Source organism: Panthera pardus, unplaced genomic scaffold (genome assembly GCF_024362965.1).
Source record: "Panthera pardus isolate Hobbes unplaced genomic scaffold, ASM2436296v1 HiC_scaffold_24, whole genome shotgun sequence".
NCBI classification, from domain to species: Eukaryota; Metazoa; Chordata; class Mammalia; order Carnivora; family Felidae; genus Panthera; species Panthera pardus.
Genome location: NW_026526810.1, coordinates 90,202,397 through 90,219,881, shown reverse-complemented (window position 1 = coordinate 90,219,881; position 17,485 = coordinate 90,202,397). Strand labels below are relative to the sequence as shown.

Sequence of the window (17,485 nt, the reverse complement as noted above, 5' to 3'; positions counted from 1 at the left end):
TTTTCTTTTTTTTTTTTATGTTTATTTATTTGTGGAAGAGAGAGAGTGCATGAGCAGGGGAGGGGCAGAAAGAGAGGGAGAGAGAGAGACTCCAAGCAGTCTCTGAGCCGTCAGCACGGAGCCCGACAAGGGGCTTAATCCCATGACCGTGAGATCATGACCCGAGTCGAAATCACGAGTTGGATGCTTAACTAACAACTGAGCCACCCAGACGCCTCATCTTTAAACATACTTTCATTGAATTCTTGGAGCTGTAGATCTAGTTCATTGTATTCATGTTCTGCTGCGTAACAAATTATTACAAGCTTCGTGGCTTAATACAACACAAATTTATTGTCTCAGTTTCCGTAGGTCAAAAGTCTAGGCACAGCTCTTACCTGGGTTTTCTGCTTAGGGTCTCAGTCAAGGCTTTGGCTGGGCATGCAGTCTCATCTGAAGCTTGGTAATCCTCTTCCAAGCTCATGTAGTTATTGGCAGAATTCATTTCCTTGCAGCTACATGTCTGAGGCCCTCAGCTCCTGGAGGCTGCTGCCATTCCTTGCCACACGACCCTCCCTATGACATGTCAGTTTGTTTCTTTAAGGCCAACAGGAATGTATCTGGTGCTGTTTCTTATCTCATACACTAGACCTTCTTTTAAAGGACTCACCTGATTTAGTGATAATCTTTTGATTAACTCAAAGTCAACTGATTAGGGATCATAGTCACTTTTGCCTTATATGGTAGCTTGATCATAGTGATATCCTCATCACATTCACAGGTCCTGCCCACACTCAAGAGGAGTACACAGAGCATGTATATCACGGGGTGGGAATCCTAGAGGCCACCTTAGAATTCTGAGTACCACGCTCATTTGTTTAATGCAAAATATCCACCACATAACCAAATTGCCAAGGTTAGTTTTAATTGTCAAGCCAACCAGCCTCATCATATTTATCTTCTTTGAGACAAAGTCTGACTTAATTTTTCAGTTCAAATGAATGCGTTCAAATGAATGTGTTAATACATGTCACATGCCAGCCATCTCACTTCTGAATTCTAATTGTAAGATAGGAAAGTAGATAAAGTGTGAAAACTTGCTTTGAATTTTTTTCTCCTGAATGAGATAAGGTAATACTGCCTTTTAATATTTCTTAAAGATGCTTTCTTTTCTTTGTTTTCAAGAGTTTTTCTCCTTAGGCTGTGTTTTTTGATAGTAGGCTAGCAAATGGAAGAAGCAAGGTACTTTTTAAATTATTTATTTATTTTTGAGAGATAGAGAGAGAGAAAGAGAAAGAGAGAGAGAGAGAAGGAGAGAATGAGTGGGGGAGGGGCAGAAAGAGAGGGAGACACAGAATCCAAAGCAGGCTGCAGGCTCTGAGCTGTCAGCACAGAGCCCGATGCAGGGCTCAAACTCACAAACCGCGAGATGACCTGAACCAAAGCCAGATGCTTAACTGACTGAGCCACCCAGGCACCCCAAGAAGCAGGGTACTTTAATGAAAAGTATTTGTAATTGTCTCTTTGTTTAGTGTCCTAGAATTTAGTTATTAGTTTTTTATTGCACCCCAGGACAACACACCATAGTGACATTCAGAGTAAGTTAGAGATCTGCCTCTTCAGCAAAGTGGGAGGGCAGCTGAGAAGAGGTGGGAAAGGAGAGCCTGTTTACTCTTTGAGTGCAGGTACCTTGTCAGGCAGATCTTCTTTAAGAAAGAGTACATACTAAAAGTTTTGGTAGTATGCTGAAGGAAGTGGGTATTTGGCACTAGGAGTAAATATCCTTTGAATAAAAGCATATTGAGAATAGTGACCTTTTCCTAGTTCACAGGGGGAAAAAAGCCAATATTAATTTTTTTCAATTTTATTTTTCTCTCCTGAGTTTTTCTTAAGCCTATGGTGTGTCTGCTACAGTTTACTTGCTAATGAGTAGTGAAAGATAGTAACACAAATGAACAAGAGATACAGAGATTTTGCAGGAAAAAGTTTGGCACTTTTTGTTTTTTCTTACAAACATGTGCCTATAGTTTTCAGTTTTGTAGTCATTTTTACTAATGTTACGCCTACTCTCTATGATGAAATATAAGTGACTTAATATTTCATATTCTGCTAAGAGCAGTGTAACTTCCAAATGCTTTGTCCCTGAAACATCGCGGAACCATTGATCTAGCCTGCACTTTCTTGGCTTTATAGGCTAATGGCCTGCCTGTATGGGAATGTACTTAATAGTCACATGACAGATCATATGCCATTGCATTCCATTTAAGGAAAATTTTAATGACAAAATGTTAGCTTCCACCAATAGTTTTCTCTACATGTTTTGATTATTTTATGGTAAGCCCTCACATAATATTAAGCTGAATTCACATAATATTAAGCTGAATAGAATAAGATTCTTGTCCTGTACTTATCTCCATTTTAAAAAAAACTTACATTGAAAACCCCTCAAGATTTCAGCTCAAGTCGTGATCCAGGGTCATGGGATCAAACCTCGTGTCGGGCTCTGTGCTGAGTGTGGAGCCTGTCTGAGATTCTCTCTCTCTATCTCCCTCTCCCCTGCTCATGGGTGCGCACACGCTCCCTCTCTCTCTTGCTCTCTCTCTCTCTCTAAGGAAAAAAAAAAAAGAAAAGAAAAGAAAACCCTTCAAGAAAGCACCTAAGAGCACTGAATCTGAGAAGTGAATATTGATAGTGAGAACGGAGGAACATAGATTGGAAATCTCATTTGTAATGTTATATGCGATAATTGAGTCTCCAGTGCATATCCAGTGAAATAAAAACTAATTTTATGGAGTTCTCAATTTTCGCCAGTGCCAGATGGCCAGATTTCAGTGAGGCTAAGAAATCTCTTTGCTACAGTGAATTTATTTATTTAACAGGTATATACTGAGTGCTTTCCTTAGGCAAAACGTGGCACTAGATTACCTGTATATTAGAAATAAAAGGGTGGGGAAATAAGAGGAAACCAAAAACATAAGAAATGGTTCTGACCTTAAAGATTTGATAGTGTACAGCTGCAGTTTCAATTCTTCATTATATACCCTAGTTAAAGAAAATGCTACCTTATTTTAAAAATGTTATATTTTTATTTTCTAAAACTATTGGGAGTATAATTGACATATAATAAACTGCATATATTTAAAGTGTGCAGTTTGATAAGTTTTTGTGTATGTATATATCAGTGAAGCCATCACAAAAAATATTGAATATATCCTCAGCCCCATAATTTCCTCCTGACTCTCATTAATTCTCCCTCCCAACCCTCCCTCCCCATTTCTTGTACCCAAGCAGTTACTGTTCTGCTTTCCATCACTATAGATTGCATTTTTTAGAGTTTTATAGTAATGGAATCATACAATATATACTCTTTTTGTCTGGCTTCTTTTACTCAGAATAATTGTCTTGCGATTCATCCATTTTGCTTCATATATTAATAGTTCATTCCTTTTTTATTGCTCAGTGGCATTCCATTGTGTGTATACCACTGTTTATCTTGTTACCTATATGTGTACATTTGGTTTTCCAGTCTTGGCTATTACAAATAAAACTGCTATGAATATTTGTGTACAAGTCTTTATATGAACATACATTTCCTTTTTTCTTGAGTAATTACCAAAGGTGGCTGGATCAGACAGTAGACATATGTTTAACTTTTTAAGTAACTATCAAACTTTTCCATTCAAACTCTTACAGTTTTACATTCCCACCAGCAAAGTATGAGAGTTCCAGTTCCTCCTGCCAATATTTGGTGTTTAATTTTAGCCACTGTAATAGGTCTGTCTTGGTATCTCCTTGTGGTTTTTATTTGTATTTCCCTAGTGATTAATGATGTTGAACATCTTTCATGTTATTTGCCATCCATTGTTTTCTTTGGTGAAGTGTTTCATCAAATCTTTTGCCCATTTTGCCCATTTGTTTGCTTTTTATTGCATTTTGAGAGTTCTATATATGTCTGATACAAATCCTGTATCAGATATATGCTCTACAGAGATTTTCTTCCAGTCTGTAACTTGTCTTTTCATTTTCTTAATATTATCTTTTGAAGAGCAAAAGTTTTAAATTATTATGAAGTCCAGTTTACCCATTTGCTTTTTTAGGGACGATGCCTCTGGTGTCATATTTATGAAAACTTTAGTTAACTGAGAGTTATAAAAATTTTCTACTTTTTCTCCTAGAAATTTTATAGTTCTAGGTTTTCTATTTAGATCTACGATCTATTTGAGTTAATTTTTACATATGAGATAGTTTTGTATGTTACTTTTTTTTCCATATGGATATCTGTTGTTCTGCTATCATTTATTGAAATAAATGTTTAAAATGTACAGTTTGATAAGTTTTGTCCTTTCCTTTATGCCTGTATTAAAAATCACTCATCACTCAGCACCTGGCTGGCTAGGTCAGTAGAGTATGTGACTCTTAATCTCAGGGTTGTGAATTTGAGCCCCATATGGGATATAGAGATTACTTAAAAATAAGATCTTTTAAAAAAAATTATTCATCTGTATATTTATGGCTTTCTTTCTGGATTCTTTATTCTGTTCCATTGACCTTTTTGCCTGTCTTTACAACAATACTACACTGTTTTGATTGTTGTAGCTTTATAAAAATTCTTGAAATGAGGTAATTTTAGCCCTCCAACTTTGTTCTCTTTCAGAGTTGTTTTGGTTATTCTTGGGCCTTTGTAGTTCCATAAGAATTTTATTTTTTTTATTTTTTTATTTTTTTTAACATTTATTTATTTTTGAGACAGGGAGAGACAGAGCATGAACAGGGGAGGGTCAGAGAGAGGGAGACACAGAATCTGAAACAGGCTCCAGGCTCTGAGCAGTCAGCACAGAGCCCGACGCGGGGCTCAAACTCACGGACCGCAAGATCATGACCTGAGCCGAAGTCGGACGCTTAACCAACTGAGCCACCCAGGCGCCCCTCCATAAGAATTTTAAAATCAGGGTATCAATTACTATGCAAAAACCTGGAATTTTTATTGGGATTGTGTTGAATTGATAGATCATTTGAGAAGAATTGACATCTTAATGATATTGAGTCTTCCAGCTGATAAAGTTTATCTTTTCATTTACATAGGTCTTTTAAAATTTGTCAGCAATATTTTATAGTCTTTTGCGTATATATTTTTTTTTTTAATTTTTTTTTCTTAATGTTTTTATTTATTTTTGAGACAGAGAGAGAGCATGAGCAGGGAAGGGGCAGGGAGAGAGGGAGACACAGAATCGGAAGCAGGCTCCAGGCTCTGAGCCATCAGCACAGAGCTCGACATGGGGCTGGAACTCACAGACTGTGAGATCATGACCTGAGCCGAAGTCGGACGCTCAACCGACTGATCCACCCAGGCGCCCCTTGCATATATTTTTAGAATGAAATTTGCTTTTCCTTTTTAAATTGAATTTTTTTTAATGTTTATTTTTGAGAGAGAGAGAGACAGAGCGTGAGCAGGGGAGGGGCAGAGAGAGAGGGAGACACAGAATCCGAAGTAGGCTCCAGGCTCTGAGCTGTCAGCAAAGAGCGGTCGCAGGGCTTGAACCCACGAACTGCGAGATCACAACCTGAGCCGAAGTCGGATGCTTAACCAACTGAACCACCCAGGTGCCACTAAATTGAATTTTAACTCTTTTATAACAACAACAAAAACTTCCAGTATTCTTTTTTATGTTTATTTACTTTGAGAGAGAGAGAGAGAGAAAGAGAGCACATGAGCAAGTGGGGGAGGGGCAGAGAGTGATGGAGAGACACAGAATCCCAACAGGCTTCAGGCTCTGAGCTATCAGCATAGAGCCCCATGCAGAGCTGGAACTCACAAAACATGAGATCATGACCTGAGCCAAAGTCAGATGCTTAACTGACTGAGCCACCCAGGTGCCCCTTAAACTTCCAGTATTCTTAATATTGATGTTTGAGATATTTGCATCCTTGCAAAAATCTTGGCAATGGAGTGAAGAATTTGGCATCAATAAATGTCATACTGTGTGGCCAAAGGGATTTATTTCTACATTGTACAAAAACTCAAATGTTAATTGATTAAATAAATGCACTAGCCAGAGTTTTTTATTTGATTGTGAATATGCAGAACTGAAAGATACAAATTAGGAAATGACATTTCTGAAGTTTGTATAGTGTTTATCTCAGTAGGAAAAAATTTAAAGTTTAATGTTTTTGTGCATGAATCTATATATAGAATCATGACTATTCTTTTTACAGTGTATGTATAGGGAAATACTTTCTGGCAATTTGAAAAAATGGTGTAACTAAAATGCAGGTCTGACTTGTTGATCTACTGTTAAGGACTGAAAATTATTTTAATTGCTCTTTTTCTGACTAGTTTTTCAGGAAAATATGATAGGTGAGTTTGTTTTGATGTGGTAATTTTATTTTTACTGTCTCTTACGGTGCTGACATAGTAAACACTGTGGAAGTGCAAAGTAGGGTTATCTTTTATTGTCATTTTGATGTCCTATTTGTATTTATGTGTGGGATTTTAACATATATTTTTATGACTTTTCATATTTGCACTTACTTTAAGAAGTTTGGCATAAGAAATTTTGATGCTAAATGTTAAAATTGCTTTGCAGGTTATTTACCAAAATCATAATCACAGGAAAAAAAATCTATCCCAGTTGGACATTATTTTAATTCTCATGCACACTTTTACTGAGTAGGGCACTTGGCTTTTATGGAAGGATGTTATAAGAAACAGTCTTATGAATGCCATTGCTAAACTTCCAGTGTAAATTCTTATTTTTTTTTAATGTTTATGCATTTATTTTGAGAGAGAGAGAGAGAGAGGGAGAGAATGGGCATAGGGGAGGGGCAGAGAGGGAGGGAGAGACTGCCAAGCAGGCTCTGTCAGCTCAGAGCCTGACACAGGGCTGGAACTCATGAATCATGAGATCATGACCTGAGCCAAAATCAAGAGTCAGATGCTTAACCAACTGAGCCACCCAGGCACCCCAATCCTTATTTTTTATTAAAAAAGGAAAATTTTTATTCTATTGATCTAATAGAAACATATGGTAAGATATAATTAAGTTTCTTCTTGTTATGTTAAAGAAGTGCATGATGTAAGAGAAAATATTTCCCTGAAATCTATTTTGAATTTATAAAAATATTATAAAGCCTGTCATTTTGGATGTGGTCCTGTATAAATATCTAACTGCCTTACTTTAAACTCTTCTTATCCAAAGTTCTTGAAAAAGTAGTATTTATCATTTCTAGTTTTATGTATCCTTCTTTTTTCCTACTTCCCCAGTTCAGATTATATTTCTTTATAAGTTAGTTTATATTTTATCAAAATTATTCCTGCAAATAAAAAGATAACTAACTTACAAGAAAAATAACTTGTAAGAAAAATAGCAGTATCTCTTCTCCATTCACAAAATTTTCTGCTTTCCAGAGATAATTACTTTTAACTTTTCAAAGTGATTTGTTTCAGTATTCTGTATCTCTCAGGAAAAAAATTACTGTTTCTTGATCTTTCTGTTTTGGCCATTATCTGTTAACTTCCTACCATGGAAGATAAAGATTTAATATTCTTTAATACACATATACATCTCCCTCCTTCCCCCATACACATCTACCTTACCATACATAACATATTTCCTGTTTCACCCCACACCATGGTTATATCTTAGTTTTGTTTGGATCAGTATTTACAGTTTACATAATTATGACTGTAAATGTTGTTTATAGTTAAACTGCTTTTCCTTTTCTACCTAACCTTTTACTGGAGTTAATAATTGTCTTGTTTTCATATTTGTGTAGTTGTCTATGTACTTTCTTTTTTTTTTTTTTTTTTAATTTTTTTTTTCAACGTTTTTTATTTATTTTTGGGACAGAGAGAGACAGAGCATGAACGGGGGAGGGGCAGAGAGAGAGGGAGACACAGAATCGGAAACAGGCTCCAGGCTCTGAGCCATCAGCCCAGAGCCTGACGCGGGGCTCGAACTCACGGACCGCGAGATCGTGACCTGGCTGAAGTCGGACGCTTAACCGACTGCGCCACCCAGGCGCCCCTGTACTTTCTAATTCAAGATTAAAGTCTCTACCAGTTGTCTAAATAGCCTCTTAAGAGTTTTAGATCCATCAGATACTCTTATCAATTTCATCTTTTTTTAAAAGTTTTTATTTATTTTAGTAATCTCTACACCCACCATGGGGTTTGAACTTACAACCCTGAGATCAAGAGTCACATGTTCTTCGACTGAGTCAGCCAGGTGCTCCTTGATTTCATCTTCTTGAGATAGTTTCTCCCAGAGTATTCTGATCTGCAGTCTGGACTGGTGACCTTATGCCTGTTGTACAACTCTCACATTTTTCCTTCACTTCATGCTGGTTACTCCTTTGGCCTTTGTTCTGTATTAGTTCCTTCATTTCCTGTATGCCATTTTTTCTCTTCCTTGATTCATACTCTTGTTTTACTGTTACAAACTATAAAAGCTTAATGAGAAAGTGTGCATGGGAGACAAAATTTTTGACCTTGTTATGCTTAAGCATGTCTTCATTTTACTATGACATTTGATTGATAGTTTATTAGGATATTATTCTAGGATGAAAATTATTGCCTTCTAGCTTCTAGTATTACAGTTGAAGTCTGGAACTAGTCTAATACCTACTTTGTATAGGACCTGCTTCTTTCCTTCACCCTCAGCTTGTAGGATATTCTCTTTGTCTCCAGGGTTCTGACATTTTTTTTTTAAATGTTTATTTATTTTTGAGAGAGAGACAGAGACGGAGCATAAGGAGGGGAGGGGCAGAGAGAGGGGGAGACACAGAATCTGAAGCAGGCTCCAGGCTCCAAGCTATCAGCACCGAGCCTGATTGCGGGGCTTGAACTCACAAACTGTGAGATTGTGACTTGAGCCTAAGTCAGATGTTTAACCAACTGAGCCACCCAGGCACCCTTGACATTTTAATTTCATTTATTAGCTTGTGACTAGGAGGGTCCTTTTGACTTACTTTTTTTGTAATTTCACCCCTTAATTTTCTGTTTGCTAGATGATTCTCCAACATTTTAAAACCTTATTTATGGTGAAGTGGTAAAACAATAAAAAATGCATAAAACATAAATATACAATTTAAGGAACACTTATTTAGCACTTTTCTCAATAGAACTCTCCAGAAGGTAACCACTTTTATGGTAATCACTGCCCTTTTCTTTTATATTTTTACCTTTTAAACGTGTCCCTAAACATTATAGTTTAATTTTGTCTGATCTTGAGGTAGAATTCCATGGTATATATTCTCCTTATCTGGCTTCTTTCTGCCAACATTATTTTGAAGACATATCCATAGCTGTAGTTACTCATGTTTCCTCCTATATTCAATTGTATGACTATGCTATAATTTATTCCACTTTAGATAGATATTTGAGTTTCTTTTTTTTTTTAATTTTTTTTTTAATGTTTATTTTTGAGACCGAGAGAGACAGAGCAAGAGCAGGGAAGGGGCAGAGAGAGGGAGACACAGAATGAGAAGCAGGCTCCAAGCTCTGAGCTGTCAGCACAGAGCCCGACGCAGGGCTCGAACTCGCAAACCCTGAGATCATGACCTGAGCCCAAGTCGGAGGCTTAACCGACTGAGCCACCCAGGCACCCCTAGATATTTGAGTTTCTAGTTTGGTGGTATCACTAGTAATGCTGCTTATGAGCCTTCTTGTACATGTCTTCTAGTAAACCCATATGCTAATTTCTCTAGAACAGTGCTGTCCAATAGAAATATAATGTAAACAACATATGTAATTTTCAATTTTCTCATAGTTGTATTAAAAAAGTAAGAAGAAACAGATGAAATTGATTTTAGTAATATATTTTATTTAACCCAATAAATCTAATCATTTTAGCATATAAACAGTAAAAACATTGAGATATTCGACTTTCTTTTTTTATACTATATCTTTGATATCTGGCATATATTCTATACTTAAAGCCCATTTCAATTCAGTGGAGCTACATTTTAGGTACTCAGTAGCCACAGGTGCCTAGTGTCTGCTATGTTGGTCTACATAGCTTTAAACATAGGGTATGCATATCCTTTTAAACATTTTATTTGTTTATTTATCTACGTATATAAGATTTTATTTTTAAGTAAATTCTACACCAAATGCCGGACTCAAACTCATGACCCCAAGATCAAGAGTCATATGCTGTACTGAATGAGCCAACCAGGTGTCCTTAATTTTTTATTTTTTTAATTGAGTATAATTGATGTACAGTATTGTATTAGTTTCAGGTATATATACTTTACGAAATGATCACCACAATAAGTCTAGTTACCATCTGTTAACATACACAGTTTTTACAGTATTATTGACTACAGGGTATTGCATATTTTGCACTTTTGTAGATAATGGCTAAGTTTTCATAAGTGATTGAGCCAAAAAAAATAAAATGATTGAGGCATTTTGCACTCCATTTGCAGTGTCTGAAGTTCGCATTGTTTTTTTTTTTCCCATTGTTCTACATGATTACTGGTATTCTCAGACATTTTAGTTTTGCAGTTTGATGTGAGTGGGTAATAGTTTTCATTGTGGTTTAATTTGCATTTCTCTGATTACTAAAGAGCCAAAGCTCTTACTGGTCATTTGAATTTCTTCTATTATGAAGTGCTGATTTTTTTTGCCTGTTTTTTCTTTTTTTTTTTTTTTTTTTTTTTAAGTAGACTCCATGCCTAACATGGGGTTTGAACCATGACCCTGGGGTCAGGAGTCACATGCTCTACTAACAGACAGCCAGGCACTCCTATACTGGAATTTTTATACTTTTTTTCTTACTGAATTTCTTTTTTTCTTTTATTTAAGTTTATTTATTTATTTTGAGAGAGACAGAGACAGCGTGAGCAGGGGAGGGGTAAAGAGAGAGGGTGAGAGAGAGAGAATCCCAAGCAGGCTCCCTGCTTTCAGCACAGAGCCCTACTTGGGGCTCAAACTCCCAAAACCCCGAGATCATGACCTGAGCCAAAACTGAGAGTCGGATGCTTACCCAGCTAAGCCATCCAGGTGCCCGTCTACTGAATTTCTAGGAGTTATTTATGTGTTCTGGATATGAGCCCTTTTATTTTATGTGTTACATTATTCTTCTCCAGTGCTAACTTTGATGAATGTTAAGTTTTAAATTTTAATATAGTTATGTTTATGAATCCTTTCCTTTACGGATAGTAATTTTTGTGAAATCCTTTCCTATCCTGAGGTCATGAAGATAATATCTTGTTTTATATTATCAGAAGTTTATTAAAAAATCCAACTAGAATTGTTTTTTGTGTAAAGTGTGAACTGGAGTTAAGTTTCGTTCTTCTCCATATAGGTATCTAGTTGTTTACTATTTCTGGGCTTCCTCACCTTCCCATGACCCCATCCTCATACTCTGTAGAACTACCTTTGTTGTAAATCAAGGGTCCATATATATATGTGGACTTGCTTCTGTATTCTGTTCCATTCATTTGTTTGTCTGTCATTATAACAGTATCACATTCTTACTGTAGCTTTGTAATAAATCCCAATAATGATTAGAGCAAGTACTTACACTTCTTTGATTAAGTGGCTGGTTTTCTTAGCCTTTTGCATTTCATATAAGTTTTGAAATTATGTTGTCAGTTTCAGCAAACAACCTTTTCGGTTTTGACTGTGATTTTATCTCCATAAAATCGTTTGAGAATTGATACATTTACAATATTAAGTCTGATAATTCACGAACATGATTTTACATTTCATGTATTTGGATCTTTAATTCCTCTCAGAGTCTATAGTTTTTTCCTTAGGGATCCTGTACTTCTTTTGTTAAGATATTTTCCAAGGTACATGATACATATTTTTATTCATTGTAAATTATATTATTGAAAATTTTTATTTTCCAACTTTGTTGCTGCTACACAGGAATAAAATTTTATTTTTTATAAATTAAAATAATATATTTATACAATATTTGATTTTCCTTCATGGGTGTATTAGTCTGGGGTCTCCAAAGGAACAGGAACACACACACACACACATACACACACACACTCTCTCTCTCTCTCTCTCTCTCTAATAGATGTAGAGGAATCCAAGATAAGCAGTTAGTAAGCTGGAGAACCCATGAGAGTTGGCGTTATAGTTCTAGTTCAAGTTGTAGTTCATGTTCTAATTCAAAAGCAGAAGACCAAAATACTCAAAGACAGGCAGAGAGAAGGAATTTTCTTACTCACCCTTTTATTCAGGCAGGTCCACTCACATTAGGGAGGGCAGTCTGCTTTACTCAGACTTCTACCAATTCAGATGTTAATTTTACCCAGAAACCCTCATAGACACACTCAGAAGTAATGTTTAACCACATGTTTGGGCATCCTGTGGCCCAGGCTATTTGACACATAAAATTAGCTATCACAATGAGCAATCAAATCATCTGTAAATCTATTTTCCTACACTTTTATTTCTTTTTCTTGATGGTCTGCACTATCCAGGACCTCCAGTACAATGTGGAATAGAAATGATGTAGCAATTGTTCCTGCCTTTTTCTTGATCTCAAACAGAAAGCTTTCAGTATTTCACCATGTTGACTATGATGTTTATTGTAGGTTTTTTTTGTAGTTATCCGTTTACTAAATTAACTTCACTAGAGACTTTTTAAAAAATGTTTATTTATGTATTTTGAGAAAAGAACACAAGCAGGGTAGGGGCAGAGAGAGAGAGAGAGAGAGAGAGAGAGAGAGAGAAAATCCCAAGCAGGCTCCACACTATCAGTGCAGAGCCCGATGAAAGACTTGATCTATGAACTGCAAAACCATGACCTGAGCCAAAATCAAGAGCTGGACATTAAACTGACTGAGCCACCCAGGCGCCCCAATTTCACTAGAAAATTTATTATGAATGAATGTTGATTTTTTAGATGCTCTTTGTACATTTATTGATATTATCATATTTTCTTTTTTAATCTGTTAGGATGGTAAATTGCTTGATTTTACAACTTTAAACCAACTTTACATTGCTGGGATAAACTCACTTGGTTGGTCACGTATATTTTTTATATATATTATGGAATTTAGTTGATATTTTATTTAGGCTTTTATTTCTAGGCTTATGAGTAAACATGGCTTCTAATTTTCATCTTTTTTAAATTTTTATATCAAGGTAGTCTCAAAGTAAGTTGGGAAGTCTCTTGTTCTTTTTCTGTCTTCTTCCTTAAATGTTTAATAAGTTTGTCAGTGAAGCCATCTAGGCCCATATAATGAGCTATAAAAGCAAGTCTCAACAAATTTCAAAAAATTGAACTCCTGGAAAGTATGTTTTCTGACTACAGTGTGATTATTCTAGAAATCAATAAAAAAGAGAACTTATGGCACAAAAACAGACACATAGACCGATGGAATAGAATAGAAACCCCAAAACTAGACCCACAAACGTATGGCCAACTCATCTTTGACAAAGCAGGAAAGAACATCCAATGGAAAAAGACAGTCTCTTTAACAAATGGTGCTGGGAGAACTGGACAGCAACATGCAGAAGGTTGAAACTAGACCACTTTCTCACACCATTCACAAAAATAAACTCAAAATGGATAAAGGACCTGAATGTGAGACAGGAAACCATCAAAACCTTAGAGGAGAAAGCAGGAAAAGACCTCTCTGACCTCAGCCGTAGCAATCTCTTACTCTACACATCCCCAAAGGCAAGGGAATTAAAAGCAAAAGTGAATTACTGGGACCTTATGAAGATAAAAAGCTTCTGCACAGCAAAGGAAACAACCAACAAAACGAAAAGGCAACCAACGGAATGGGAAAAGATATTTGCAAATGACATATCGGACAAAGGGCTAGTATCCAAAATCTATAAAGAGCTCACCAAACTCCACACCCGAAAAACAAATAACCCAGTGAAGAAATGGGCAGAAAACATGAATAGACACTTCTCTAAAGAAGACATCTGGATGGTCAACAGGCACATGAAAAGATGTTCAACGTCGCTCCTCATCAGGGAAATACAAATCAAAACCACACTCAGATATCACCTCACGCCAGTCAGAGTGGCCAAAATGAAGAAATCAGGAGACTATAGATGCTGGAGAGGATGTGGAGAAACGGGAACCCTCTTGCACTGTTGGTGGGAATGCAAATTGGTGCAGCCGCTCTGGAAAGCAGTGTGGAGGTTCCTCAGAAAATTAAGAATAGACCTACCCTATGACCCAGCAATAGCACTGCTAGGAATTTATCCAAGGGATACAGGAGTACTGATGCATAGGGGCACTTGTACCCCAATGTTTATAGCAGCACTCTCAACAATAGCCAAATTATGGAAAGAGCCTAAATGTCCATCAACTGATGAATGGATAAAGAAATTGTGGTTTATATACACAATGGAATACTACGTGGCAATGAGAAAGAATGAAATATGGCCTTTTGTAGCAACGTGGATGGAACTGGAGAGTGTGATGCTAAGTGAAATAAGCCATACAGAGAAAGACAGATACCATATGGTTTCACTCTTATGTGGATCCTGAGAAACATAACAGAAACCCATGGGGGAGGGGAAGGAAAAAAAAAAAAAAAGAGGTTAGAGTGGGAGAGAGCCAAAGCATAAGAGACTTAAAAACTGAGAACAAACTGAGGGTTGATGGTGGGTGGGAGGGAGGGGAGGGTGGGTGATGGGTATTGAGGAGGGCACCTTTTGGGATGAGCACTGGGTGTTGTATGGAAACCAATTTGACAATAAATTTCATATATTTAAAAAAAAATAAAAAATAAAAGTTATTTGAATTAAAAAAAAGAATGTAAAAAAATACTGTAAGTTTAAAAATTAAGAAATAAACTTCTAAATTCTAAAAGTCAAAGGGGAAAACCATAATGGAAATTAGAAGCTATTTTGAACTGGATGATTAAAAATATTCCATATTAAAATCTGTGAGTTATTTTTTCAATTTTTTGTTTTTGTAAAAGTAGATCTTAGACTACTTACGTTTTCTATTTTTATGTCAGTGGCATTGATATCTTCTAATATGGCATAAAAAGAGCAATACTTATTTCCCTCAACTATTCTTTTTTTTTATGTTTTTTTTATTTTTCTTATTTTTGAGAGAAAGAGCATGAGCAAGGGAGGCACAGAGAGGGAGACACAGAATCCAAAGTAGGCTTCAGACTCTGAGCTGTCAGCATAGAGCTCGACACGGGGCTCGAACTTACAAACCGTGAGATCATGACCTGAGCCAAAGCTGTATGCTTAATCAACTGAGCCATCCAGGCACCCCTTTCTCTCAACTGTTCTTTAAACAAATATTTACATGACGCCTACCATGTGCTAAACACCATTTTTTACCTTATTCTTCGTATCCAGTTCTATTGGATTCTTTTTTAGGATAGTTTACTAGGTTCTAATTAAAAATTAACAACCAAAAAGGCTCACCACAGCTATATAGCAGCAATAAGGAATGTATACGGGCACACCTTCTTTTGTGCTTGGCTTTATTGGGCTTTGCAAATAGTGTATTTTTTATAAATTAAAAGTTTGTGACAACCCTGTGTGGAACCAAGTCTACTGGTGCCATTTTTCTAACAATATTTGCTTACATCATGTCTCTGTGTCACATTTTGGTAATTTTTGCAATATTTCATACTTTATTATTATGGTGATCTGTGATGATGACTTGTTGGAAGCTTAGATGATAATTAGCATTTTTTAGCAATATTTTAAAATTAAAGTATATACATTGTTCCTTACACATAGTGCTATTACACTTACTGGACTACAGTATAGTGTAAATATAACGTTCATATGCATTAGGAAACCAGAAAATTTATTTGACTTGTTTTATTGTGATACTCATTTTATTGTAGTGGTCTGGAACTGAAACCAGAATATCTTTGAGGTTTGTCTGTGCCATGCTAGAAGAAAGCTGACTAGCACCTACCTCACAGAGCAGCTCTGTAAAGTAGTCTGGTTTTTCAGAGATATCTCCATTGTTGGGATTCATGACCTAGTGTTCAAAGACTTCTAGTAGATATATTAGGTACCTTAAGGGTATGGGTATCTACTATTCCTCTGAAATTATATAGAATATTTTATCTGTATATGCTTTTTTTGGCAGTAAGGAGTAGAGAGGGGCCAGTGGCTTTCAATAGATTTTCATAGAGTATAAAAAAGCTTAAGGAACCCTACTCTATACGTTCAGAAAAGTTTATAGAGAGTAACAAATAGAGGTGAGTTTTTCTTCCCACTTTTTGTGTTTTATGTCTGTATTTGAATGACTAGTCTAGTAAAATATTAATTATAAAGCAGATTCTCTGGTGTTTGTCATTAATAATTTGGCCTGTACTTTAACTAAGAACTTTTTTTTTAAAGGTTCAGGAGCAAGTACATCCCAATCTCTCAGCTAATGAAGAGTCTCTCTATTATATTGAAGAGCTGATTTTTCAGCTGCTTAATAAATTATGCATGGCTCAGCCAAGGACTGTTCAAGATGTGGAGGTAAAAACTATTTTGATATTTCAAAGTCACTGAACCATTGTACAAATGAATTTTTAAATCTATATCATTCTGAATTATTGTGGAAACTAAAACCATTGAAATCATGTGTGATAGGTGTGTGCTAAGTTCATTTTCAACAAAGATATCAAGGCAAATCAGTGGGGAAAGAAAGTTTTTCAGCAAAAAAAAGTGCTAAAACTACTGAATAAATTTATGGGGAAAAAACCCTTGAAACCTATTTCACTTAAAAATTAATTCAAGACAGATCATAGTCTTTTTTTTGTAATTTTTTTCAATGTTTATTTATTTCTGAGAGACAGAGACAGAACATGAGTGGGGGAGGGGCAGAGAGAGAGAGGGAGACACAGAATCTGAAGCAGGCTCCAGGCCCTGAGCTGTCAGCACAGAGTCTGTGGCGGGGCTCGAACCCATGAATTGTGAGCTGAAGTCAGACACTTAACCGACTGAGCCACCCAGGCACCCCACGACAGATCATAGTGTTGAACATAAAGCTGAAACTATAAAGTTTTAGAAGAGAATGCAGGAGAATATTTGTTTAGCCTGGCGTTAAGCAATTTTTTTTTTTTTTTTTTTTTTTACAGAGGAGTCAAAACACAGTTAAGTATTAAAGAATAAAATTATCGAGAAAATGAAAAAGGTGTGAGTCACAACCAGGAGAAAATGTTTGTGATATATATTCCTTACAAATGACTTATATCTAGAAGATGTTTACTCCTACAAATCAGTAATAAAAAGACCCCCTCCTTCCCCAGATGGGTAAAAGTCTTGAACAGACACTTCATAAAAAGAAGATATGCTAATGGCCAATAAGCACATGAAAAAGGTGCTCAAGCTCTTAAATCACAGGGAAATAGCAATTAAAACCACAATGAGATACCATTTCACACCTCTTTCAAGGGATAAAATTAAAGACTAATAACACCAAATGAGATGTAGCCTAACTGGAATTCTCAGCACATTGCTATAGGAATATAAAACAGTATAACCACTTAGAAAAGTTTCTTATAAAGTTTAATGTTTATTTTTTCTTACAAAGTTTCTTATAAA

General features: G+C 36.0%; 1 protein-coding gene across 4 annotated transcripts in view; it reads left to right on the top strand.

Annotated features, from left to right (window-relative positions):
- Positions 1-17,485, top strand: part of SOS2 (SOS Ras/Rho guanine nucleotide exchange factor 2) — a 91,239-nt gene that overhangs the window by 9,365 nt on the left and 64,389 nt on the right. For all 4 annotated transcript variants that reach the window (XM_019451876.2, XM_019451877.2, XM_053889399.1 and 1 more), the window contains exon 2: positions 16,292-16,417. In XM_019451876.2, the coding sequence (XP_019307421.1) occupies positions 16,292-16,417 (126 nt within the window). The remainder of the gene's footprint in view (positions 1-16,291; positions 16,418-17,485) is intronic.